Source organism: Jaculus jaculus, chromosome 9 (assembly GCF_020740685.1).
Source record: "Jaculus jaculus isolate mJacJac1 chromosome 9, mJacJac1.mat.Y.cur, whole genome shotgun sequence".
Lineage (NCBI taxonomy): Eukaryota > Metazoa > Chordata > Mammalia > Rodentia > Dipodidae > Jaculus > Jaculus jaculus.
Genome location: NC_059110.1, coordinates 111,284,231 through 111,307,016, shown reverse-complemented (window position 1 = coordinate 111,307,016; position 22,786 = coordinate 111,284,231). Strand labels below are relative to the sequence as shown.

Sequence of the window (22,786 nt, the reverse complement as noted above, 5' to 3'; positions counted from 1 at the left end):
CCATTCTGTTGGTTGCTTCTTTTGTATATTCACAGTATCCTTTGCTGTACAAAAGCTTTGTAATTTCATGAGGTCCCAGTGGTTTCTTTCCTTCTTTATTTTTTATTTTTATTTTTTTGGTTTTTCAAGGTAAGGTCTAACTTCATCCCAGGGTGAGCTGGAATTCACTGAGTAGTCTGAGTGGCCTTGAACTCCTACTACCTTTTCCTCCCAAGTGCTGGAATTAAAGGCATGAGCCACCACGCCCAGCCTTTTTTTATTTTTTGATGTTGTAAGCATTGTTTTCTGCTTTTTACTACTTTGGTTTGCTTATTTTTTGCTGTGCTGGTGATTCATACATTGAAGGCAAGCACTCTTAACTATTGTAGTAGCTGACCTTACTTTAGTTGATTCTTTATTTATTTGACAGAGAAAGAGGGAGAGAGAGAGGGAGAATGGGCACACCAGAACCTCCAACCACTGCAAAGGAACTCCAGACACATGCGCCCCTTGTGCATCTGGCTAATGTGGGTCCTGGAGAATTGAACCTGGGTCCTTTGGCTTTGCAGGGAAGCGTCTTAACAGCTAAGCCATCCCTCCAGCCTTAGTTGGTTCTTATTAAAACATTCTAGTTGCCTCCAGTATAGATTCAGCCTTGATGCTTTCTATGTTAGTGCTTGTTTGTGTTTAGCTATTTAACTCAGTTTCTTTTCATCTTCTCTCCAGCAAACTGAAGACTAAAATGTATTTGGCTCTCCAATCTTTAGAACAAGATCTTTCTAAAATGGCAATTATGTACTGGTAAGATTGGCTCAAGAGTCACTTCTGTATGACTCATAGTTTTGTATTCAGGAAAGTTTTAGGGCCTTAATTTATTTATTTATAGGTGTAGTATGTGTAGATTATTATATTATACATTTCTGTTACATTTCATGTAAATGAATGTTTCTGTTTATACATTATGATCATCTCCTCTGCTAAGTGATTGCATTCCATCTTCTACAAACTTTTTCAAACTTGGACTCCTATCTGATAAATAGTCCAGTTGGAAATGTTCATTTTGAAATGGAGTCTTATGTGTAGCCCAGGTTCCCTTAGACATGGGATTTCCTGTATCAGCTTCACAAGTACTGGAATTATAGACATGCAGCATCACACTTGGATTAGTTGTACTTTTTTCAGATATAATCTGGGAAATAATTCCCTTATTTGTAGATGAGATACAGTTGCTATTTGTGCAATTAGATGATAGAGTCATTGTGGTAGTATCACACATTTTTTAAGAGCTTAAGTCAGAATTACACTGTGGTCTGAAACCTTCATGTCCTAAATACAGTTAAACATGTATCATTTGATCATTTGTCTTACAGGAAAGCAACTAATGCTGGTCCCTTGGATAAGATTCTTCATGGAAGTGTTGGCTTTCTCACTCCACGGAGTGGGGGTGGGTTGTTTTTGATTATTTAGAAAAATGTCTAACTTTAGTCAAGATGTTCATTACTTTTTTTGTGTGTGGTACTGAAGATTAACTCCGGGCCTCATATAATAGGCAAATGCCCTACCACTGAGCTTAATTCTGAGATTTTTTTTTTTTTTCTCTCCACTGCTAGGAATTGAACAGAGCCTTGTGAATGAATGATAGGCAAATTTTCCACCACTGATTTACTGTCTGTCCCTAAGGAGAGATAAAATTTAATTTCATCTTGGGTTTATAAAGATAAATATAAGACGGAGGGAGAAAATTCCCAGTCATTTGTATATTTCCTAATGATTTTTAAGATGTCAGTTTTTGCATTCCCTCTTTTTTTTTTTGGTTTTTTGAGGTAGGGTCTCACTCTGGCCCAGGCTGACCTGGAACTCACTCTGTAGTCTCAGGGTGGCCTTGAACTCACGGCAATCCTCCTACCTCTGCCTCCCGAGTGCTGGGATTAAAGATGTATGCCACCATGCCTGGCCTCCATCTTTTTTTTTTTTTTGAAAATATATTTTATTTATTTATTTGAGAGAAAGAGGCAGAGAGAAAGAGCAAGTTAGCGTGCCAGGGTCTCCAGCCACTGCAAACAAACTCCAGGTGCATGCTGCCACCTTCTTGTGCATCTGGCTTACATGGGTTCTGGAGAATTGAACCTGGATCCTTTGGCTTTGCAGGCAAACACGTTAACTGCTAAGCCATCTCTCCAGCCCTACTCCCTCCTTTTTAATTCTGTTGTGTGAAATAAATTGTTACTCTTAGCTCCCAAAATCTATAATTTTCTTTTATTTGTTTCTTTGTTTTTCAATTTTTCAAGGTAGGGTTTCACCCTTTCCCAGGCTGACCTGCAATTCACTATGTAGTCTCAGGATGGCCTTGGACTCACACTGATCTTCCTACCTCTGCCTCCTGAGAGCTGGGATTAAAAGCATGCCACCACCATGTGCAGTCCTTCAGTTTTAATATATGTGTGTATGTATGGGTGGTCCAGAGCCCCTTTCCACTACAAAGGAATGCCAGATTCTTTTCCTACTTTTTCTTTTTTTTTTTTAAAAAACATTTTATTTATTTATTTGAGAGCGACAGACACAGGGAGAAAGACAGATAGAGGGAGAGAGAGAGAATGGGCGCGCCAGGGCTTCCAGCCTCTGCAAACGAACTCCAGACGCGTGCGCCCCCTTGTGCATCTGGCTAACGTGGGACCTGGGGAACCGAGCCTCGAACCGGGGTCCTTACGCTTCACAGGCAAGCGCTTAACCGCTAAGCCATCTCTCCAGCCCTTTTTCTACTTTTTCTGCCTTAGGTGACTGGCTTGGCAGTTGAACCTAGGCCAACAGGCTTTGCAAGCAAACACTGAACCATCTCCCCAGTCCCCAGATCAATAATTTTTTGTCTTATTTTCTGGTTTGTACATGACTCCTGACATTTGTGAATCTGTTTTCCTGTGTGTGTGTACTTATTTGTTTATTATTATTATTTTTTTTTGAGATAAGGTCTTATTATAGCTTAGGCTGACCTGGAATTCATTATGTGGTCTTAGGGTGGCCTGGAAGAAATGGCACTCCTCCTACCTCTGCCTCCCACATGCTGGGATTAAAGGCATGTGCCACCACACCTGCCTTATTTTGTTTATTTACTTGAGAGAGAAAAAGGCAGATTACAGAGAGAGAGAGGGTGGTTGCTCCAGGGCTTATAGGCACGTTAAACAAATTCCAGATGCATGTACCACCTTGTGCATTTGTTGTATGTGGGTACTTGGGAATCAAACCTGCATCCTTAGGTTTTCCAGGTAAGCGCCTTAACTGCTAAGCCATCTCTCTAGTTCACAAATGCTTTTTAATTTTTGGGGGATATTTTATTTGTGCATTTGCAAACGAGATGACACAGAGAGAGAATGAGTGAGCTAGGACTTCCAGCGGTCGCAAATGAATTTCAGATGCATGCGCCAGCCACCGTGCTCAAAGTTTATAATATGCCAATAAAATGTAATAATAAGTTTTGTTTTTCATAGGTCATTTAATGAACATAAAGTATTATGCCTCTCCTTCTGACTTGCTGGATGATAAGACTACATCTCCTATCATTTTGCATGAAAATAATGGTAAGTTGTTGCTTCAGGGTAGGGTCTCATGTAGCCCAGGCTGGTTTGGAGCTGACTATGAAGCTGAGGATGACCTTGACTCTTGATCTTCCTGCCTCAATCTCCCATGTACTGAGACTACAGGTGTGTGCCACCATGCCTTGTTTTCTCCAGTGTTGTGTATGTGTAATGTGTTTGTATTCTCATGTTAAATTTGGGGCATGTATGCACCATGATGCACTTCTGGAAGTCAGAGGACAGTGTCAGGTGTGTTAGTACTTGCATTCCATCATGTTTGAGACAGAGTTTCTTGTTTGCTGCTGGATTCTTCAGACTAGGAAGCCTTTGGCAAATTCCCCTATCTCTGACCCTTCTCGCCACAGACACACTGGGATTACAGACACCCGCCACATCATACAGCTTTATGTGAGTTTTGGGGATCCAAACTTGGGTACTCAAGCTTTCACGATAAGCACATTGAGTAATCTCCTCCATTCATTTCTCCACTGTTTTAAGATTATTTGTGCCGGGTGTGGTGGTGCACACCTTTAATTCCAGCACTTGGGAGACAGAGGTAGGAGGATCGCCATGAGTTCAAGGCCACCCTAGACTACATAGTGAATTCTAGGTCAGCCTGAGCTACATTGAGACCCTACCTTGAGAAACAACAAACCAACAAACAAAAAATATATATGTATATATATACTGTGTGTGTGTGTGTGTGTGTGTGTGTGTGTGTACATATATATATGATAGATTTGGCTAGAGAATTGGCTTACCGGTTAAGGCATTTGCCTGCAAATGTAAAATACCCAGGTTCAGTTCTCCAGGACCCACATAAGCCAGATGCACAAAGGGGCTCATGCATCTGGAGTTCATTTGCAGTGGCATGCCCATTCTCTTCTTGTGTCTCTTTCTCTCTCCCCCTTTCTCTCAGATAAATAAAATATCTTTAATTTTTTTGTTTTTTATTTATTTATTTGAGAGTGACAGACAGAGAGAGAAAGAGGCAGATAGATAGATAGAGAGAATGGGCACACCAGGGCCTCTAGCCACTGCAAAGGAACTCCAGGTGCATGAGCCCCTTGTGCATCTGGCTAATGTGGGTCCTTGCGAATCGAGCCTTGAACTGGGGCCCTTAGGCCTGACAGGCAAGTGCTTAACCACTAAGCCATTTCTCCAGCCCAATAAAATATCTTTAAAAAAATTATTTGTAAAATTTGAATGTCTAGCCTACCAATATTTGGTGGTACTTAATGAGTTTGCTGTATGCATGTACCATATGCACTTGATAACAACACAAACATATGTATATCCACATAACCTGCAAATATAAGTATACACATAATTGGAACTTAGTAAATGAGGGAATGAGGAAATACAAACTATGAAGCTAAAATAATCAGCTTTACTCATTAAAGGTGAAGAAGGCTGAGCCTGGGGCCATACCTGAGATTCCATCACTGAGGAGTCTAAGGCAGGAGGATTGTTGCTTATTTGAGGCAGTTGGAAGGCTGAGACAGGCTGAGGAGTACTGTGAACTCATGGCTAGCCTGGGCTATATAGTGAGACCCTGTTTCAAAAATCAAAACATGTAAACAGGGCTGAAGAGATGGCTCAGTGGTAAAGGTGTTTGTCTGCAAAGCCGAAGGACCTGGGTTCGATTCCCCAGTATACACATAAAGCCAGATGCACAAAGAGGCACATACATCTAGATAAGAGTTAATTTGAGCTGGGCGTGGTGGCGCACGCCTTTAATACCAGCACTCGGGAGGCAGAGGTGGGAGGATTGCCGTGAGTTCTAGGCCACCTTGAGACTCCATAGTGAATTCCAGGTCAGCCTGGGCTACAGTGAGACCCTACCTCGAAAAACCAAAAAAAAAAAGAGTTAATTTGAGTGGCTAGATACCCTAGCATACCCATTCTTTCTCTTTCTGCCTCTTTCTCTGTCAAATAAATAATAAAATATTTTTTTTTGAAATGTAAGGAGATGTGGGAATGAATGAGGAGAAAGTAAACAACTTACTAAAGAAGTACAGATGAACGCTACTTTGTATTTGAAAAAAAATTTTTTTCCCCTGTATTTTGTGATATGGTCTCATGTGGTGTAGGCCATGTGTTTTACGTGGGTACTGGGGAATTGAACCTGGTTCATTGGCTTTGTAGGCATGTGCCTTAACTAATAAGCCACTCTCAAGCCCCCAAGATCTTTTTTTTAAACTTTTATCTTTACTTGTTTATTTATTGAGGCAAAATCGGAAGCTTTTATTTGGGAAAAACATGAGCTGCCAGGACTGACTCTCAAGAGCGGAGCAGTCAACTTGGGGTTTCAGATAGGGGGCTCTCCAGAGCTCTTTCAGTTGGGAGAAGGTGAGGAAGAGAAAGTAAAGAAAAATTTTTAAAGTTTATTTTATTTATTAGAGAGAGAGAGAAGAAGTGGTAGATAGAGATAATGGGCATGCCACGACCTTCAGACACTGCCAACAAACTCCAGATGCATGTGCCACTTTGTGCATCTGGTTTACATGTGTCCTGAGGAATTGAACCTAGGTCCTTTGGCTTTGCAGGCAAGCGCCTTAACTGCTAAGCCATTCCTCCAGCCCCTAAGATTTCTTTTTTTATTTCTATTCATTTATTTTTTCGAGGTATGGTCTCATTCTTGCTCAGCTGACCTGGAATGCACTATGTAGTCTCAGGGTGCCCTTGAACTCATGGTGATCCACTTAAGTGCTGGGATTAAAGGCATGTGTCACCAAAATTTTTTTGAAAGATGGTCCTGCTCCCTAGGTTTACCTCAAATCACTATGTATCCTAAGCTGGCCTTGAACTCTCTTCCAGTTTCAAGGAAGTATCACATTGTCTCGCTTTTTTGTTTTAAGACTGTGTCTTCCTTCGTATCTTAGACTAACTTCCGACTCATAATCTTCCTGCTGGGACCCGCATACTTGCCTGTTTATTTCAGTGTTGTAAGACAGGTTATCTGTTACTTTGATGAATATCCCTTTTCTTTCTATTCCCAGTTCCTCGATCTTTGGGCATGAATGCATCAGTGACAATTGAAGGGACATCTGCTATGTACAAACTTCCAATTGCCCCATTAATTATGGGGTCACATCCAGTTGACAATAAATGGTAAGTTAAACATTAGAGTAGAAAAGACCATTTTATCCACCTTCAAGCACAGTGTGTACCAGGTGTTTTACTTGAATTTTTGGAGGATAGACTTTTTTTAAAAATACACTTTAGGGCTGGAGGGATGGTTTAGCGGTTAAGTGCTTGCTTGTGTATCCTGAGGACCCCAGTTCAAGGCTTGATTCCCCAGGACCCACATTAGCCAGATGCACAAGGCAGTGCACGTGTCTGGAATTTGTTTGCAGTGGCTGGAGGCCCTGGCATGCCCATTCCCTCTCTGTCTCTCTGCCTCTTTTTCCCTCTGTCGCTCTCAAATAAATAAAAATTAACAAAATTAAAATAAAAAAAGATTTTTAAAAAATATATTTTAGCCAGGCATGGTGGTGCAAACCTTTAATCCCAGCACTTGGGAGGCAGAGGTAGGAGGACCACTGTGAGTTCAAGGCCACTCTGAGACTACATGGTGAATTCCAGGTCAGCCTGAGTTAGAGTGAGACCCTACCTTGACAAAACAAAACAAAACAAAAAGTATGGGTGTACCAAGGCCTCTTGTCACTGCAAACAAACTCCAGATGCATGTGCTACTTAGTGCATCTGGCTTTATCTGGGTATTGGGGAATTGAAACTGGGCCTGCAGGTTTTCCAAGCAAGGACCTTTAACTTCTGAGAAATTTCCCCAACCCCAATGTGTTGGATTTTTTTTTTCCTTATCAAGATTGAATCAAGGGCCTCACATATGCTAACCACATTCCCTCCTCACTCCCATGGTAGATGCTTAATTAAATTCTTCAGAATTAATGCAATGATATATTTTGGAGTTATAGGAACATCAAATTGAGCTTTGGATTGACAGTTCTATATCTTTGTGGTATCTACATGTGTAAAATGGTACTGGTATTTTTATCTTACATTAGGTAAAAATTGAACATGTCCTCTCATATTTGTTTTCTTTGAAGGACTCCTTCCTTCTCCGCGATCACAAGTGCTAACAGTGTTGATCTTCCTGCTTGTTTCTTCCTGAAATTTCCCCAGCCAATCCCAGTATCTAGAGCATTTGTTCAGAAACTTCAGAAATGCACAGGTGAGTTTTGTTTTCTTTTTTAAAGTGTTTGTCAAACTGTAATAGACCTAAGTTTTTTGTTGTTGTTGTTGTTTTCTTTTTTTGTTTTGCCCAGGTTCACCTAGAATTTATTTACTTTTTTTTTTTCGTTTTTTTTTGAGGTAGGGTCTCACTCCATCCCAGGCTGACCTGGAATTCACTATGGAGTCTCAGGGTGGCCTCGAACTCACAGCAATCCTCCTACCTCTGCCTCCCGAGTGCTGGGATTAAAGGCGTGCGCTACCACGCCCGGCTGATTATTTACTTTTTATATTTTATTTTTATTCATTTATTAGAGAGAGAGAGAGAGACAATGGGCACACTGGGACCTCTAGCCACTACAAACGAACTCCAGAAGCATGTGACATCATGTGAATCTGGCTTATGTGGGATCTGGGGAGTCAAACCTGGGGTTTTAGGCTTCATGGGCAAGTGCCTTAACCACTAAGCCATCTCTTCAGCCCTAGAATATATTATAGTCTCAGGCTGGCCTCCAAATCACAGCAGTCCCCCTGCCTTTGCCTACCAAGTGCTGTGGTTAAAGGCATGCACCACCACACTTGGCTAATACTAGGTAAGATTTAACCATCAGGACCAAATACTAATATGAACAGGAAACTTCAAATTACTTAAGCAATATGTAATCTTTTTTTCTTTTACTAACAACTTCCATGATTGTAAACAACATTCCAAGGTAATGCCCTCCCTTCCCCGGCTTTTCCCTTAGCAACTCTATTCTCCATCACATCCCTTCCCCCTCTTAATTAGTCTCTCTTTTATTTTGATGTCGTGATCTTTTCCTTCTATTATGATGGTCTTGTGTAGGTAATGTTAGGCACTGTGAGGTCATGGATGTCTGGGCTATTTTATATCTGGGGGAAGCACATTGTAAGGTGTCCTACCCTTCCTTTGGCTCTTACATTCTTTCCACCACCTCTTATGCAATAGACCCTGAGCCTTGGAAGGTGTGGTAGAGATAATGCAGTGCTGAGCACTCCTGTCACTTCTTTCTTTTTTTTTAAGATTTTTATTTAATTTTTTTTTGTTTTTTGAGAGCGACAGACAAAGAGAGAAAGACAGATAGAGGGAGAGAGAGAGAATGGGCGCGACAGGGCTTCCAGCCTCTGCAAACGAACTCCAGATGCATGCACCCCCTTGTGCATCTGGCTAACATGGGACCTGGGGAACTGAGCCTCGAACCGGGGTCCTTAGGCTTCACAGGCAAGCGCTTAACCACTAAGCCATCTCTCCAGCCCATCCTGTCACTTCTTTCTAGCACCATGATGCCTTCGAGTCGTCCCAAGGTCACTGCCATCTTAATAGAGGAAGTTCTCTACCCAAAGTGAGAGTGGCATTAATGTAAGGGTATGAACATTAAGAGAAGTACTTACTGGGCAGTTTGATAAGCGTAGTACATACATTTAGCCAGACAGCAGCAGATGTTACACCCCTAGGCCTCATGGATACCTCTGTTTTAAGTTTTCAGTATCAGGGATGTATTCCCTCATGGAGTGGTCCTCCAGTCCAATTAGAGGGCAGTTACTTTCCGTCATGACAGAAGTGCCACTACTGTACCCGTTGTCTCATTTGAGCTGGCTGGCAAAGTTTAAGACTTGCAGTGTCCACTGTAGATTATCTTCACTGCTGATTTCTCTCTCTCCCATTGAACTGCATGCAGAATGGCTTCTTTCAGGTTTTCTGTCTGGTGGTCTACATGGAGGAGGTTATCAGCTCAGATCCAGCAGGATTTCTCAGTGGTCTTACAGCCCAAGAATGTGGAGTCTTTAGCAATAGGATCTTACCATCTATTCCTGGTGGGAAACCAAGGGCCTTGGCAATGACATGTAATGTTTTGGGGGCATCAGGGATATCCCTGGCCAACAACTCACTAGAAGATACCCCATCCTTGGCACTGAAGATTTTCTAGTAACAATCTATGGGTCCTGATTGTTCCATTGTCCAAAAATGTAGGATTTCATATGATTTATTTATATCCTCTTAGATTTTTTTTTTTTTTTTGCGGTTTCCAGAGCGTTTATTCATGGGCGTCCATCATTTCTCCCGTGTGCACTGCTGTGTCAATTTTTATTAACATTTTCAATGATTATAAAAAGTATCCCATGGTAATATCCCCCCCCCCCACACTTTCTCCTTTGAAATTCCATTCTCCATCATATCCCCTCCCCATCCAAATCAGTCTCTCTTTTATTTCAATGTCATGATCTTTTCCTCCTCTTAAGATGGTCTTCTGTAGGTAGTGTTGAGCATTATGAGGTCATAGATATTCAGGCCATTTTATGTCTGGAGGGAGCACATTGTAAGGAGTCCTGCCCTTCCTTTAGCTCTTAAATTCTTTCTGCCACCTCTTGCTCATTAGACCCTGAGCCTTGGAAGTTGTGATCAAGATGTTACTCAGTACTCCAGTCACTTCTTTCCAGCACTATGATACCTTCTGAGTCATCCTAAAGTCACTGCCATCTGAAAAGATTCTCTATCCAAAGTGAGAGTAGCATTAATATAAGGGTATGAATATTAAGAGAAATGCTTACTGTGCAGTTTGATAAGCATAGTATATACATTTTTCCAGACATCAGCAGATGTTACATCACTAGGGCTCATTAATACCCCTGTTTTAAGTTTTCAGTAGCAGGGATGTGTTTCCCCCCCATGGAGCGGGCCTCCAGTCCAATTGGAGGGTAGTTGGCTTCCACCATGACAGACGTTCCACTATTGCACCTGTTGGCTCATTTGGGCGGCTGGCCAATTATAAGGCTTGCAGTGTCCACTGTTGAGTATCTTCACCAGTGGTATCTCTTTCTCCCATTGAGCTACATGTAGAATGGCTTCTTCCAGCTTTCTGTCAGCTGGTCTACATGGAGGAGGTTATTAGCTCAGTTTCAGCAGGATTTCTCAATGGCCTGGCGGCCCAAATATGTGGAGTCTTCAGCAACAGGGTCTTACCATCTATTCCTGGTGGGAAACCAAGGGCCTTACCAATGGCCTATAATGTTTTGGGGGCATCAGGATCCTCCCTGGCCAACAACTCACTGGAGGTATCCCATCCCTGGTACTGAAAATTTTCTAACAACGATTGATGGCTCCTGAGTGTTCTATTATCTGAAACCGAAGGATTCCATATGATTTATCTGCATCCTCTTAGATTTTGATTAGCCCTCCCTCCACCTTTTCTTTACTCAGTCTCTTCCCCTGACCTCACTTTGGGCCTTTCCACCCTCGTTAATCTATTATTCTACTTATGTATATACAATACCTTCCTATTAAGTACCCCCTCCCTTCCATGATTATAAAAAATATCCCATGGTAATACCCTCCCTCCAACAACTTTCCCCTTTGAAATTCCATTCTCCATTATACCTATCCCTTCCCCATCTCAATCAGTCTCACTTTTATTTTGATGTCATGATCTTTTCTTCCTCTTATTTTTAAATTTAATTTTATTTTTTCTCAATTTTTGAAAACATTTTCCATGATTATAAAAAATATCCCATGGTAATACCCTCCCTTACCCCTTTGAAATTCCATTCTCCATCATATCCTCTCCCCATGTCAATAAGTCTCTCTTTTATTTTTATGTCATGATCTTTTCTTCTTATGATGGTCTTGTGTAGGTAGTGTCAGACACTGTGAGGTCATGGATATCCAGGGCATTTTATGACTAGAGGGTCCTCTTAGAGTTCGATTGCCCTCCCTCCCCCTTTCTTTTACTCAACCTCTTCCCCTGACCTCACTTGGGCCTTTTCACTCCCATTAATCTATTCTTCTACTTATATATACAATACCATCCTATTAAGTACCCCCTCCTTTCCTTTCTCTTCCTTTTATATTTCTTTTCTAGTTTACTGGTGTTTCCTACTGAGTTTTCTTCTTACTCACACAGAAGTCCAATCATTTGTAGCTAGGATCCACATATGAGAGAGAACATGTGATGTTTGGCTATTTGGCCCTGGGTTACCTCACTTAGTATAACCCTTTCCAGATCCTACCATTTTCCTGCAAATTTCATAATTTCATTTTTCCGTACCACTGAGTAACTCCATGTATAAATGTGCCATGTTTTCATTATCCACTCATCAGTTGAGGAACATCTAGGTTCCATTTCCCAGCTATTGTGAATTGTGCAGCAATAAACATGGTTGAGCAAGTATCTCTAAGGTAGTGAGATGAGTCCTTAGGATATATGCCTAGGATATATATCCTTTTATATATATGTTATATATATATACACACGCATATATATATTATATATATGTATATATATTATAAATATATATAAAACATATATATGCATATAAGGTTTGGACTGTTTTTTTTCTATTTCTGTAAAGAATGCCATTGGAATTTTGATGGGGATTGCATTAAATATGTAGATTGCTTTTGGTAAGATTGCCATTTTCACAATATTGTTTCTTCCGATCCAGGAACAGGTGATGTTTTTCCATTTCTTAGTGTCTTCTGCAATTTTTTGCCTGAGTGTTTTAAAGTTTTCATTGTAGAGATCCTTCACCTCCTTTGTTAGGTTTATTCCAAAGTACTTTATTATTATTTTCTTTTTTGATGTAATTGTGAATGGGAGTGTGTTGCAGTCCGGTTCACATTGCTGGTAGAAATCACCCAACCAAGAGTAGCTTCTAGAAAAAGAGGTTTATTTTGGCTTACAGGCTCGAGGGGAAGCTTCACGATGGCAGGGGAAAACGATGGCATGAGCAGAGGATGGACATCACCCCCTGGCCAACATAAGATGGACCATAGCAACAGAAGGGTGTGCCAAACACTGGCAAGGGGAAACTGGCTTTAATACCCATAAGCCGGCCCCCAACAATACACTCCCTCCAGGAGGCATTAATTCCCAAATCTCCATCAGCTGGGAACCTAGCATTCAGAACACCTAAGTTTATGCGGGACACCTAAATCAAACCACCACATTCCACCCCTGGCCCCCATAAACTGATATCCATACATGATGTAAAATACAATGCATTCAGTCTGACTTTAAAAGTCCCCATAGTTTTTATCAATCCCAATGATGTTCATACATCTCCATAGTCCAAGATCTTTTAACTGAGGCAAAATACCAAAAAATCACCTCAAAAACCCCACAATGGCACAGAATAAATATTCACACTGCAGTAGATGGCATTGGGCATAGCAAAGAAACATTCAACCAATACAAGATTTAAAACAACCAGGGTGTTGCAGTCCGGTTCGCATTGCTGGTAGAAATCACCCAACCAAGAGTAGCTTCTGGGAAAAAGAGGTTTATTTTGGCTTACAGGCTCGAGGGGAAGCTTCACGATGACAGGGAAAAAACGATGGCATGAGCAGAGGGTGGACATCACCCCCTGGCCAACATAAGATTTACCACAGCAACAGGAGGGTGTGCCAAACACTGGCATGGGGAAACTGGCTATAAAGCCCATAAGCCAGCCCCCAACAATACACTCCCTCCAGGAGGCATTAATTCCCAAATATGCATCAGCTGGGGAGCTAGCATTCACAACACTTAAGTTTATGGGGGACACCTGAATCAAACCACCACATTCCGCCCCTGGACCCCATAAACTGATATCCATACATGATGTAAAATACAATGCATTCAGTCTGACTTTAAAAGTCCTCATAGTTTTTATCAATCCCAATGATGTTCATACATCCCCATAGTCCAAGATCTTTTAACTGAGCCATAATACCAAAAAATAACCTCAAAAAACCCATAATGGCACAGAATAAATATTCACACTGCAAAAGATGGCATTGGGCATAGCAAAGAAACATTCAACCAATACAAGATTTAAAACATCCAGGGCAAATATCAAACTGTAGCTTCAAGTCCAACAACTCTAGCCAGTGACAAATCTCCAAGTCCACTAATTCTAACCAGCAACAAGTCTCTGGCATTTCAATTCCGCCCCTCCAGCTAGGCTATTCACAGTTCTGGAAAACTTCATCGGTGCCGGCAGCTCCTCAGCAGCCATCTCATGGTCCCAGCATCTCCACTGGGTCTCCACTGCAAGCCACGGTTCATCTTCATGGCCCCATGGGGTCTCTATGCAGGCAACCAGCAAACCCGCTTCACACTGCCCATGGCCATTTCCAAAACACAAGACCATGTTGCAAACTCAATGACCCTCTTTCCCGCATTTCTTATACTTCATGATACCAGGTAGGGTGCCAATTTGTTATTCCAGGGGGGAATAAAGCAGACTTTGAAGAACAGGACACTCCTTGAGCACTCAGGTCCTTTCAAAAGAGTCTACATTCTTCTTGTTGCCCCAGTGCAGGTCAGCTAGCCCAGTCTTAAAGGTTGTTATCTCTCAGTTGCAGCTGAATGGGCAACAGTTCACCCAAAGATTTTTTCTTTCTGTGCCATATCCCTCTGCACACCAGTTCATTTCTACTCAAAGCAACCCTGCACAACTTCTCAGGACATGGGCACAAGAGCAAGCTTCTTACACAAACTGCTGGCCCAGTCCAGGCAAAGCTTTTTCTCACCCTCATAAGCCAAACCTCACAGACCATAGTTCTTACTGCATTCAGGTCTTGTAGCTCAGACCATAATAGTCCATCAAGCTGTACTTATAGCACTGCAAGGCATCTCTTAGGCCAATGTGTCAACTCCTTCCACATTCCTCTTGAAAATCAACTACAAAAGGCTGAAGCCACATAGTCAGGTGTCTAGCAGCAACCCCACTCCCGGTACCACTTTACTGTTGCAGTCCGGTTTACATTGCTGTTAGAAATCACCCAACCAAGAGTAGCTTCTGGAAAAAAGAGGTTTATTTTGGCTTATAGGCTCAAGGGGAAGCTTCACGATGGCAGGGGAAAACGATGGCATGAGCAGAGGGTGGACATCACCCCCTGGCCAACTTAGGATGGACCACAGCAACAGGCGGGTGTGCCAAACACTGGCATGGGGAAACTGGCTATAAAGCCCATAAGCCCGCCCCCAACAATACACTCCCTCCAGGAGGCATTAATTCCCAAATATGCATCAGCTGGGGAGCTAGCATTCACAACACCTAAGTTTATGGGGGACACCTGAATCAAAACAACACACAGGGCAAATATCAAACTCTGTAGCTTCAAGTCCAGCAACTCTAGCCAGTGACAAATCTCCAAGTCTGATAATTCTAACCAGCAACAAGTCTCTGGCATTTCAATTCCGTCCCTCCAGCTAGGCTACTCACAGTTCTGGGAAACTTCATCGGGGCCAGCAGCTCCTCGGCAGCCATCTCATGGTCCTGGCATGTCCACTGCAATCCATGGTTCATCCTCATAGCTCCATGGGGTCTCTATGCAGGCAACCAGCAAACCCGCTTCACACTGCCCATGGCCATTTCCAAAACACAAGACCATGTTGCAAACTCAGTGACCCTCTTTCCAGCATTTCTTAGGCTCCACGATACCAGGTAGGGTGCCAATTTGTTAATCCGGGGGGAATAAAGCAGACTTTGAAGAACAGGACACTCCTTGAGCACTCAGGCCCTTTCAAAAGAGTCTACATTCTTCTTGTTGCCCCAGCGCAGGTCAGCTAGCCCAGTCTCAAAGGTTGTAATCACTCAGTTGCAGCTGAATGGGCAACAGTTCACCCAAAGATTTTTCTTTCTGTGCCATATTCCTCTGCTCACACCAATTCATTTCTACGCAAAGCAACCCTGCACAACTTCTCAGGACATGGGCATAAGAGCAAGCTTCTCACACAAACTGCTGGCCCAGTCCAAGCAAAGCTCTTTCTCACCCTCATAAGCCAAACCTCACAGTCCATAGTTTTTACTGCATTCAGGTCTTGTAGCTCGGACCAGAACAGTCCATCAAGCTGTACTTACAGCACTGCAAGGCATGTCTTAGGCCAAGGTTTCAACTCCTTCCACATTCCTCTTGAAAATCTGCTCCAAAAGGCCGAAACCACATAGTCAGGTGTCTATCAGCAACCCCACTCCTCGGTCCCACTTTACTGTTGCAGTCTGGTTTACATTGCTGGTAGAAATCACCCAACCAAGAGTAGCTTCTGGGAAAAAGAGGTTTATTTTGGCTTACAGGCTCAAGGGGAAGCTTCACGATGGCAGGGGAAAACGATGGCATGAGCAGAGGGTGGACATCACCCCCTGGCCAACATAAGATGGACCACAGCAACAGAAGGGTGTGCCAAACACTGGCAAGGGGAAACTGGCTTTAATACCTCTAAGCCGGCCCCCAACAATACACTCCCTCCAGGAGGCATTAATTCCCAAATCTCCATCAGCTGGGAACCTAGCATTCAGAACACCTAAGTTTAAGGGGACACCTGAATCAAACCACCACAGAGTGATTCTATGATTTCATCCTCTTTGTGTTTGTTGTTAGCATACAGGAAGGCTACTGATTTCTATGTGTTTATTTTGTATCCTGCTGCATAGGGTATCAGCTCTAACAGTTTGCTGGTAGAGTCTTCAGGGTCCCTTTATGTATGGAATTATGTCATCTACAAATAATGATAACTTGATCTCTTCCTTTCCAATTTGTATCCCTTTTATGTGTGTTTCTTGCCTTATTGCTATGGGTAAGACTTCAGTGCTATATTAAATAAAAGTGGGGACAGTGGACACCCTTGTTTTCTTCCTGATTTTAGTGGAAACGCTTCCAGTTTTTCCTCATTTAGTAATATGTTGGCTGTAGGCTTCTCATAAATAGCCTTTATTATATTGAGATATGTTCCTTCTATTCCCACTCTCTGTAGGACTTTTATCATGAAGGGATATTTGATTTTGTCAAATGCTTTCTCTGCATCTAATGAAATGATCATGTGATTTTTGTTCTTCAGTCCATTTATATAATGTATTACTACATTTATTGATTTGCATTTGTTCAACCATCCCTGCATCTCTGAGATAAAGCCTACTTGGTCGGGGTGAATGACCTTTCTGATATATTCTTATATTCTGTTTGCCAACATTTTCTTGAGAATTTTGGCACCTATGTTCATGAGGAAGATTGGTCTGTAATTTCTTTTTTTGTTCTCTCTTTGTCTGGTTTTGGTATCAGGGTGATGCTGGGTTCATAGAAGTTTGGTAGGATTCCTTCTTTTTCTATTTTATGGAAAAGTTTAAGAAGCAATGGTGTTAGTTCTTTCCTGAGAGTCTGGACTTTTTTTAGTTGGGAGATTTTTGATGACTGCTTGGATCTTCATGCTTGTTATAGGTCTATTTAAGTGGGTAATCACATCTTGATTTAAGTTAGGTAGGTCATATAAAGCAAGGAAATCATCCATTTCTTTCAGATTTTCATACCGAGTGGAGCATGAGTTTTTATAGTATATCCCTATGAGATTTTGAATTTCTCTTGCATCTCTTGTGATGTTGCCTTTTTCATCTCTAATTTTATTAATTTGTGTCTCTTCTCTTTCTTTTGGTCAGATTTGCTAAGGGTTTATCAATTTGGTTTATCCTTTTAAAGAACCAACTCTTTGTTTCATTGATTCTTTGGATTGTTTTTTTGATTTCTATTTCATTAATTTCTGCCCTAATCTTTATTATTTCTTCCCAACCACTGATTTCCAGTTTGCCTTGTTCTTCTTTATGCAAGGGTGAAGCATTAGGTCATTTACTTGAGACCTTTCTATTTTTATTTTTTATTTATTTATTTTTTGTTTTTCAAGGTAGGGTCTCACTGTAGCCCAGGCTGACCTGGAATTCACTATGGAGTCTCAGGGTGGCCTCAAACTCACAGCAATCCTCCTACCACTGCCTCCCAAATGCTGGGATTAAAGGTGAACGACCCCACGCCTGGCTAGAGACCTTTTTAATTTCTTTCTTTTTTTAATTTAATTTTATTTTTATTTTTAAATTTTTATTAAAATTATCCATGATTATAAAATATATCCCATGGTAATTCCCTCCCTCCCCACCCCCACTCTTTCCCATTTGAAATTCCATTCTCCATCAGGTACTTAAAGGTGTAAATTTCCCTCTTAGGACTGCTTTCATTGTGTCCCAATGGTTTTGGTATGTTGTGTTCTCATTATCATTTGACTCTATGAATATTTTGATTTCCTTCTTGATGTCTTCATTGACCCATTCATCATTTAGTAGTGTGTTGTTTAGTTTCCATGATTCTGTGCTGCTGTGTAGTTTTTCTTGCTATTGATTTGTAGTTTGATTCCATTGTGGTCAGATAGAATGCACAAAATTATTTCAATTTTCCTGTATTTGTTAAGATTTGCTTTGTGTCCTAATATATGGTCTATTTTAGAAAATGTTCCATGTGCTGCTCAAAAGAATGTATATTCTTCAGAATGTGGATGGAATGTCCTGTGTATATCTGTTATGTCCATTTCTTCTTTGACCTCATCTAAACCAGATGGCTCTCTGTTTATTTTTTGCCGGGATGACCTGTCAATTGATGAGAGTGGGTGTTGAAGTCACCCACTACCACTGTGTTTGGTATTGTCTTTGACCTTAGTTCTAATAGCATTTCTGTGATAAAGTTGGGAGCCCCCATGTTAGGTGTACATATGTTTAGGATTGTAATGTCCTCCTATTGGAGTGTGCCTTTAATCAATATAAATTGACCTTTCTTATCTTTCTTAACTAATGTTGGACTGAAGTCTACCTTGTCAGATGTTAGGATAGCAACCCCTGCTTATTTTCTAGGCCCATTTGCTTGAGACACCATTTTCTAACCTTTCACCCTAAGATAGTGTCCATCTTTTGTAGAAAGGTGAGTTTCTTGTAGGCAGCAAATTGAAGGATCCTGCTGTTTAACCTAGTGCAAACCTATGTCTTTTGGTTGCGGCATTGAGGCTGTTGATATTAAGAGATATTATTGAAAAGTGTGTATTTATTTTTGCCATTGTTTGGTAGTTGGAGGCTGAGGTAGGAGGATCACTGTGAGTTTGAGACCAACCTGAGACTACATAGTGAATTCCAGGTTAGCCTGAGCTAGAGCAAGACCCTACCTCAAAATAAAGAAAGGAAAAAAAAAAAATTGCTGCCAGGCATGGTGGTCATGCTGTTAATTCCAGGACCTGGGAGGCAGAGGTAGTAGGAACTCTGTGAGTTTGAAACCAAAAATACAACCAAGGCTGGAGAGATTGCTCAGTGGTTAAGGTGCTTGCCTGCAAAGCCTAAGGACTCAGGTTCGATTTCTCTATCTATATAAATCCAGATGCACAAGTTGCATGTGCATCTGGAATTCATTTGCAATGGCCAGAGGCAGTGGTGTGTTCATTCTTTCTCTCTCAAAAAAGTCCCAGGCTAGGCTTGGTGGCACAGACCTGTAATATCAGCACTTAGGCCAGCCTCAGCTACAAGTCTGGGACTGGAGAGATGGCTTAGTGATTAAGGCGCTTCCCTTGAAGCCTAGGGATTCAGTTTTGTTTGTCCAGGTCCCATGTAAGCCAGATGCACATGTTGGCACATGTTCCTGGTGTTTGTTTGCAGTGGCTGGAAGCCCTGGCATGCCCATTCTCAGTGTTTCTCTCTTTCCCTTTTTCTTTCTGACTCTAATAAATAAAAATTTTAAAAATATATTATGTAAATAAATTTTAAGAAAAAAAAGGAAAACCAGCTTATTGTGGTGGTGCATACCTTTAGTCCCAGCACTTAGGAGGCAGAGATAGGAGGATTGCTGTGAGTTTGAGGCCAGCCTGAGACTACATAGTGAATTCCAGGTCAGCCTGGGCTAGAGCAAGACCCTCCCTCGAGAAATCCCGAAAATCAAATGAATAAAAAATGAAAAATGAAAGTTGAGGGGTTAGAGAGATGGCTCAGTAGTTAAAGGCACTTGCTTATTTAGCAAGTCTCTTTGGGTTCTGTTCTCAGTACCCATGTACAGCCAGATGCACAAAATGGCACATGCTTCTGGAGTTTGCAGTGGCAAGAGGCCATTGTGGACCCATGTATGTTGTCCTTTGCTCTATCACAAATAGATAAATAAAACTGAAAAAAAAAAAAAACCCACTAAGGTGGAGAGTACCTGAAGAAGACATTTGTTACTGACCTTTGGCCTCCACATTGCATAAGAAAATGAGGGCTGGAGAGATGGGTTAGCAGTTAAGCGCTTGCCTGTGAAGCCTAAGAACCCTGGTTCCAGGCCTGATTTCCCAGGACCCACGAAAATCAGATGCACAAGGTGGTATATGCATCTGGAGTTCGTTTGCAATGGCTGGAGGCCCTGGTGCTCCCATTGTCTGTCTGTCTGCTGCTTTTTCTCTCTGTCAGTCTCAAAAAAAAAAAAAAAAAAGGACCATACATTTGGGCATGGTTAGACATACATGCCTTTAATCTCAGCACTCAGGAGGCTGAAGTAGGAAGATCTTTGTGAGATTAGGGCCAGCCTTGGACTACAAACTGAATTTTAGGTCATCCTGTGCTAGAATTAGACTTTTCCTTAAAAAAAAAAAAAGGAAAAGGAAAGAAAAGAAAGAGAGAAGAAAATGAGCATATACCATATTCACATACAAAAAAAAAAATTACCTATGGGTATGGATATTTTATAGTAGCACACATTTAGTATATTTTGAATATATGGATGAGTGAATGTAAAAATTATGAATGGAAAATTAGTAGTTATTGTTTTGATCTTAATGTCATCATCATGTTAGTCATTATATTTCCAGGAATCCCTTTGTTTGAAACTCAGCCAACTTATGTACCTCTCTATGAACTCATCACCCAGTTTGAGCTGTCAAAGGATCCTGACCCCATACCTCTGAGTCACAACATGCGATTTTATGCTGTAAGTAGATGGGGTCAGTGTTATAGTTTCCTTTCTAGCATTATTGAGATATGGTAACTTACTTTTGGATTGTGTTATGATACTATTTCCTCAGATAAGATATTACAAGTGAAAAACATCAGAAATGAAGAAAAAAGGCAAGACCTTCTGAATTTAGTAACAATGTACATTTCTGAAATTTCAATCTTTTTTTTTGTTTGTTTTGAGATTGGGTCTGGTCTCATGAAACACAGGTTGGCCTTGAATTTACTATGTAAGTGGAGGATGACCTTGAACTTAAGATCCTGCATCTTCTGGTACTCACACAGATACATGTTGCCACACCTGAATTTTTGAGAAATTTGAACAAGAAAGCCAGGTGTGGTGACACATGCCTGTATTCCCAGCCTATGGGAGGTATGGGCTCCAGGATTCCACAGCTTCGAGGCCAGCCTGAGCTATTTATTAAAACTCTTCTTTGAAAATATGAAAAAGAAAAATAAATTCTTAGGAATGAAAGCCTGTTAATAGTAAACTGAAATTTTACAAGTTTATATTTTGAACATTGTTATATTTTAAGTTTTGTATTAGAAAGGTCCTTCTTTAAGATACATACAAAGAACACAGTGTTGGCATGAATAAATTATGAAGGTTCCAAAACCTCATGTGGTCTTGAATTTATTTCAATATTAATAACTTATATAGTAGCTTGCATATTCTGGGTGTATCATTTATTAAAAATACACATTTTTAAATTTTTCTTTAGGAAGTTCTTACATCAGCTTCTGAGATAATTTTTGGGTTAGCTAAGTTAGGAAGCCACCATTACAGCATAGTTACTAAAGAGATCATTCTATTATGATATCAGCTGGTTGAAAATTCTGAATAAAGCCTGTGGTGCTCTATTACCTCTCAAGCCTTCCTTATGGTTTCTTTGAAGAACAAGTTTCCACCCTTCTTCTAACCCCCTGCCCCAGGGTAGTTTGTGGGTGGCATACAGCAGATAAATAAATACTCATTTATTTTCTTCTTTTTGCTAAGGCTCTTCCAGGTCAGCAGCATTGCTATTTTCTCAACAAGGATGCTCCTCTTCCAGATGGCCAAAGTCTACAGGGAACACTGGTTAGCAAAATCACCTTTCAGCATCCTGGCCGAGTTCCTCTTATCTTGAATATGATCAGACATCAAGTGGCCTATAACACCCTAATTGGAAGCTGTGTCAAAAGAACCATTTTGAAAGAAGGTATTCTCTTTCCTTTGATGTACTTCCTTAAAGATGGGCTTTGACTTCTCCAGTGATTCTTTAATTTGATGGCTCACTAAAACACCTGTAGAGTTTTAAAGGTGACAGATGATTGATTTTCATAGCCAGACAACTGAATTAGAATGTCAGTATTGAGAATTGGGAACATACAACCGAAGTAGGAAGATCACCTTAAGTTCAAGGCCAGCTTGGGATACAGAGTGAGATTCAGGTCAGCCTGGGCTAGAGTAAGATCCTACTTGAGGGAAAAAAAAAAAAAAATTGAGAATATAGTTTAATCATCACCAATGATTTTTTTAAAAAAATATTTGAGAGAAAGAGGCAGAGAGAGAGAGAGAAAATGAGCTCACCAGGGCCTCCAGCCACTGCAAACGAACTTCAGACGCATGTGCCCCCTTGTGCATCTGGCTTATGTGGGTCCTGGGGAATCGAAGTGGGGTCCTTAGGCTTCGCAGGCAAATGCCTTAACTGCTAAGTCATTTCTCCAGCCCCCAGCATTTTGATGGAACCAACTTGTCTTTATGAGCATTTGGAACAACTGAGTTTTGTGTTTTTTTTTTTAAACTACTTAATATTTTATTTATTTTAGGTAGAGAGAGAAAGAAAGAGGCAGATAGAGAAAGGATGGGTGTCGCAGGGTCTTTAGCCACTGCAAGTGAACTCCAGATGCATGTACCACCTTATGCATCTGGCTTTACATAGGTATCGGCAAGTCAAACTTGGATCCTCTGGCTTTGCAGGCAAGCACCTTAACCACTAAACCATCTCTCCAGCTCTGCTTGACACTTTGAAAAAAATTTTGTTTTTATTTTTTCAAGGTAGGCTCTCTCTAGCCAAGGCTAACCTGGCACTCCTTCTGTAATCCCTAGGCTGGCCTCGAATTCATAGTGATCTTCCTCCCTCCCTCCCAAGTGCTGGGATTAAAGATGTGTACCACCATACATGGCCACTTTTAATTTTTCTTTTTTTATTTTTCGAGGTAGGGCTTCACTGTTGCTCAGGGTGTCCTGGAAATTCACTTTGTAGTCTCATGGTGGCCTAGAAATTATG

At 41.2% G+C, this 22,786-nt stretch overlaps 1 protein-coding gene across 4 annotated transcripts in view; it reads left to right on the top strand.

Moving 5' to 3' along the window:
* Med1 (mediator complex subunit 1) overlaps positions 1–22,786 on the top strand; it is a 67,135-nt gene that overhangs the window by 34,219 nt on the left and 10,130 nt on the right. For all 4 annotated transcript variants that reach the window (XM_004655480.2, XM_004655479.2, XM_045157945.1 and 1 more), the window contains 7 exons: positions 706–780; positions 1,350–1,423; positions 3,462–3,551; positions 6,551–6,662; positions 7,619–7,743; positions 20,375–20,493; positions 21,514–21,715. In XM_004655480.2, the coding sequence (XP_004655537.1) occupies positions 706–780; positions 1,350–1,423; positions 3,462–3,551; positions 6,551–6,662; positions 7,619–7,743; positions 20,375–20,493; positions 21,514–21,715 (797 nt within the window). The remainder of the gene's footprint in view (positions 1–705; positions 781–1,349; positions 1,424–3,461; positions 3,552–6,550; positions 6,663–7,618; positions 7,744–20,374; positions 20,494–21,513; positions 21,716–22,786) is intronic.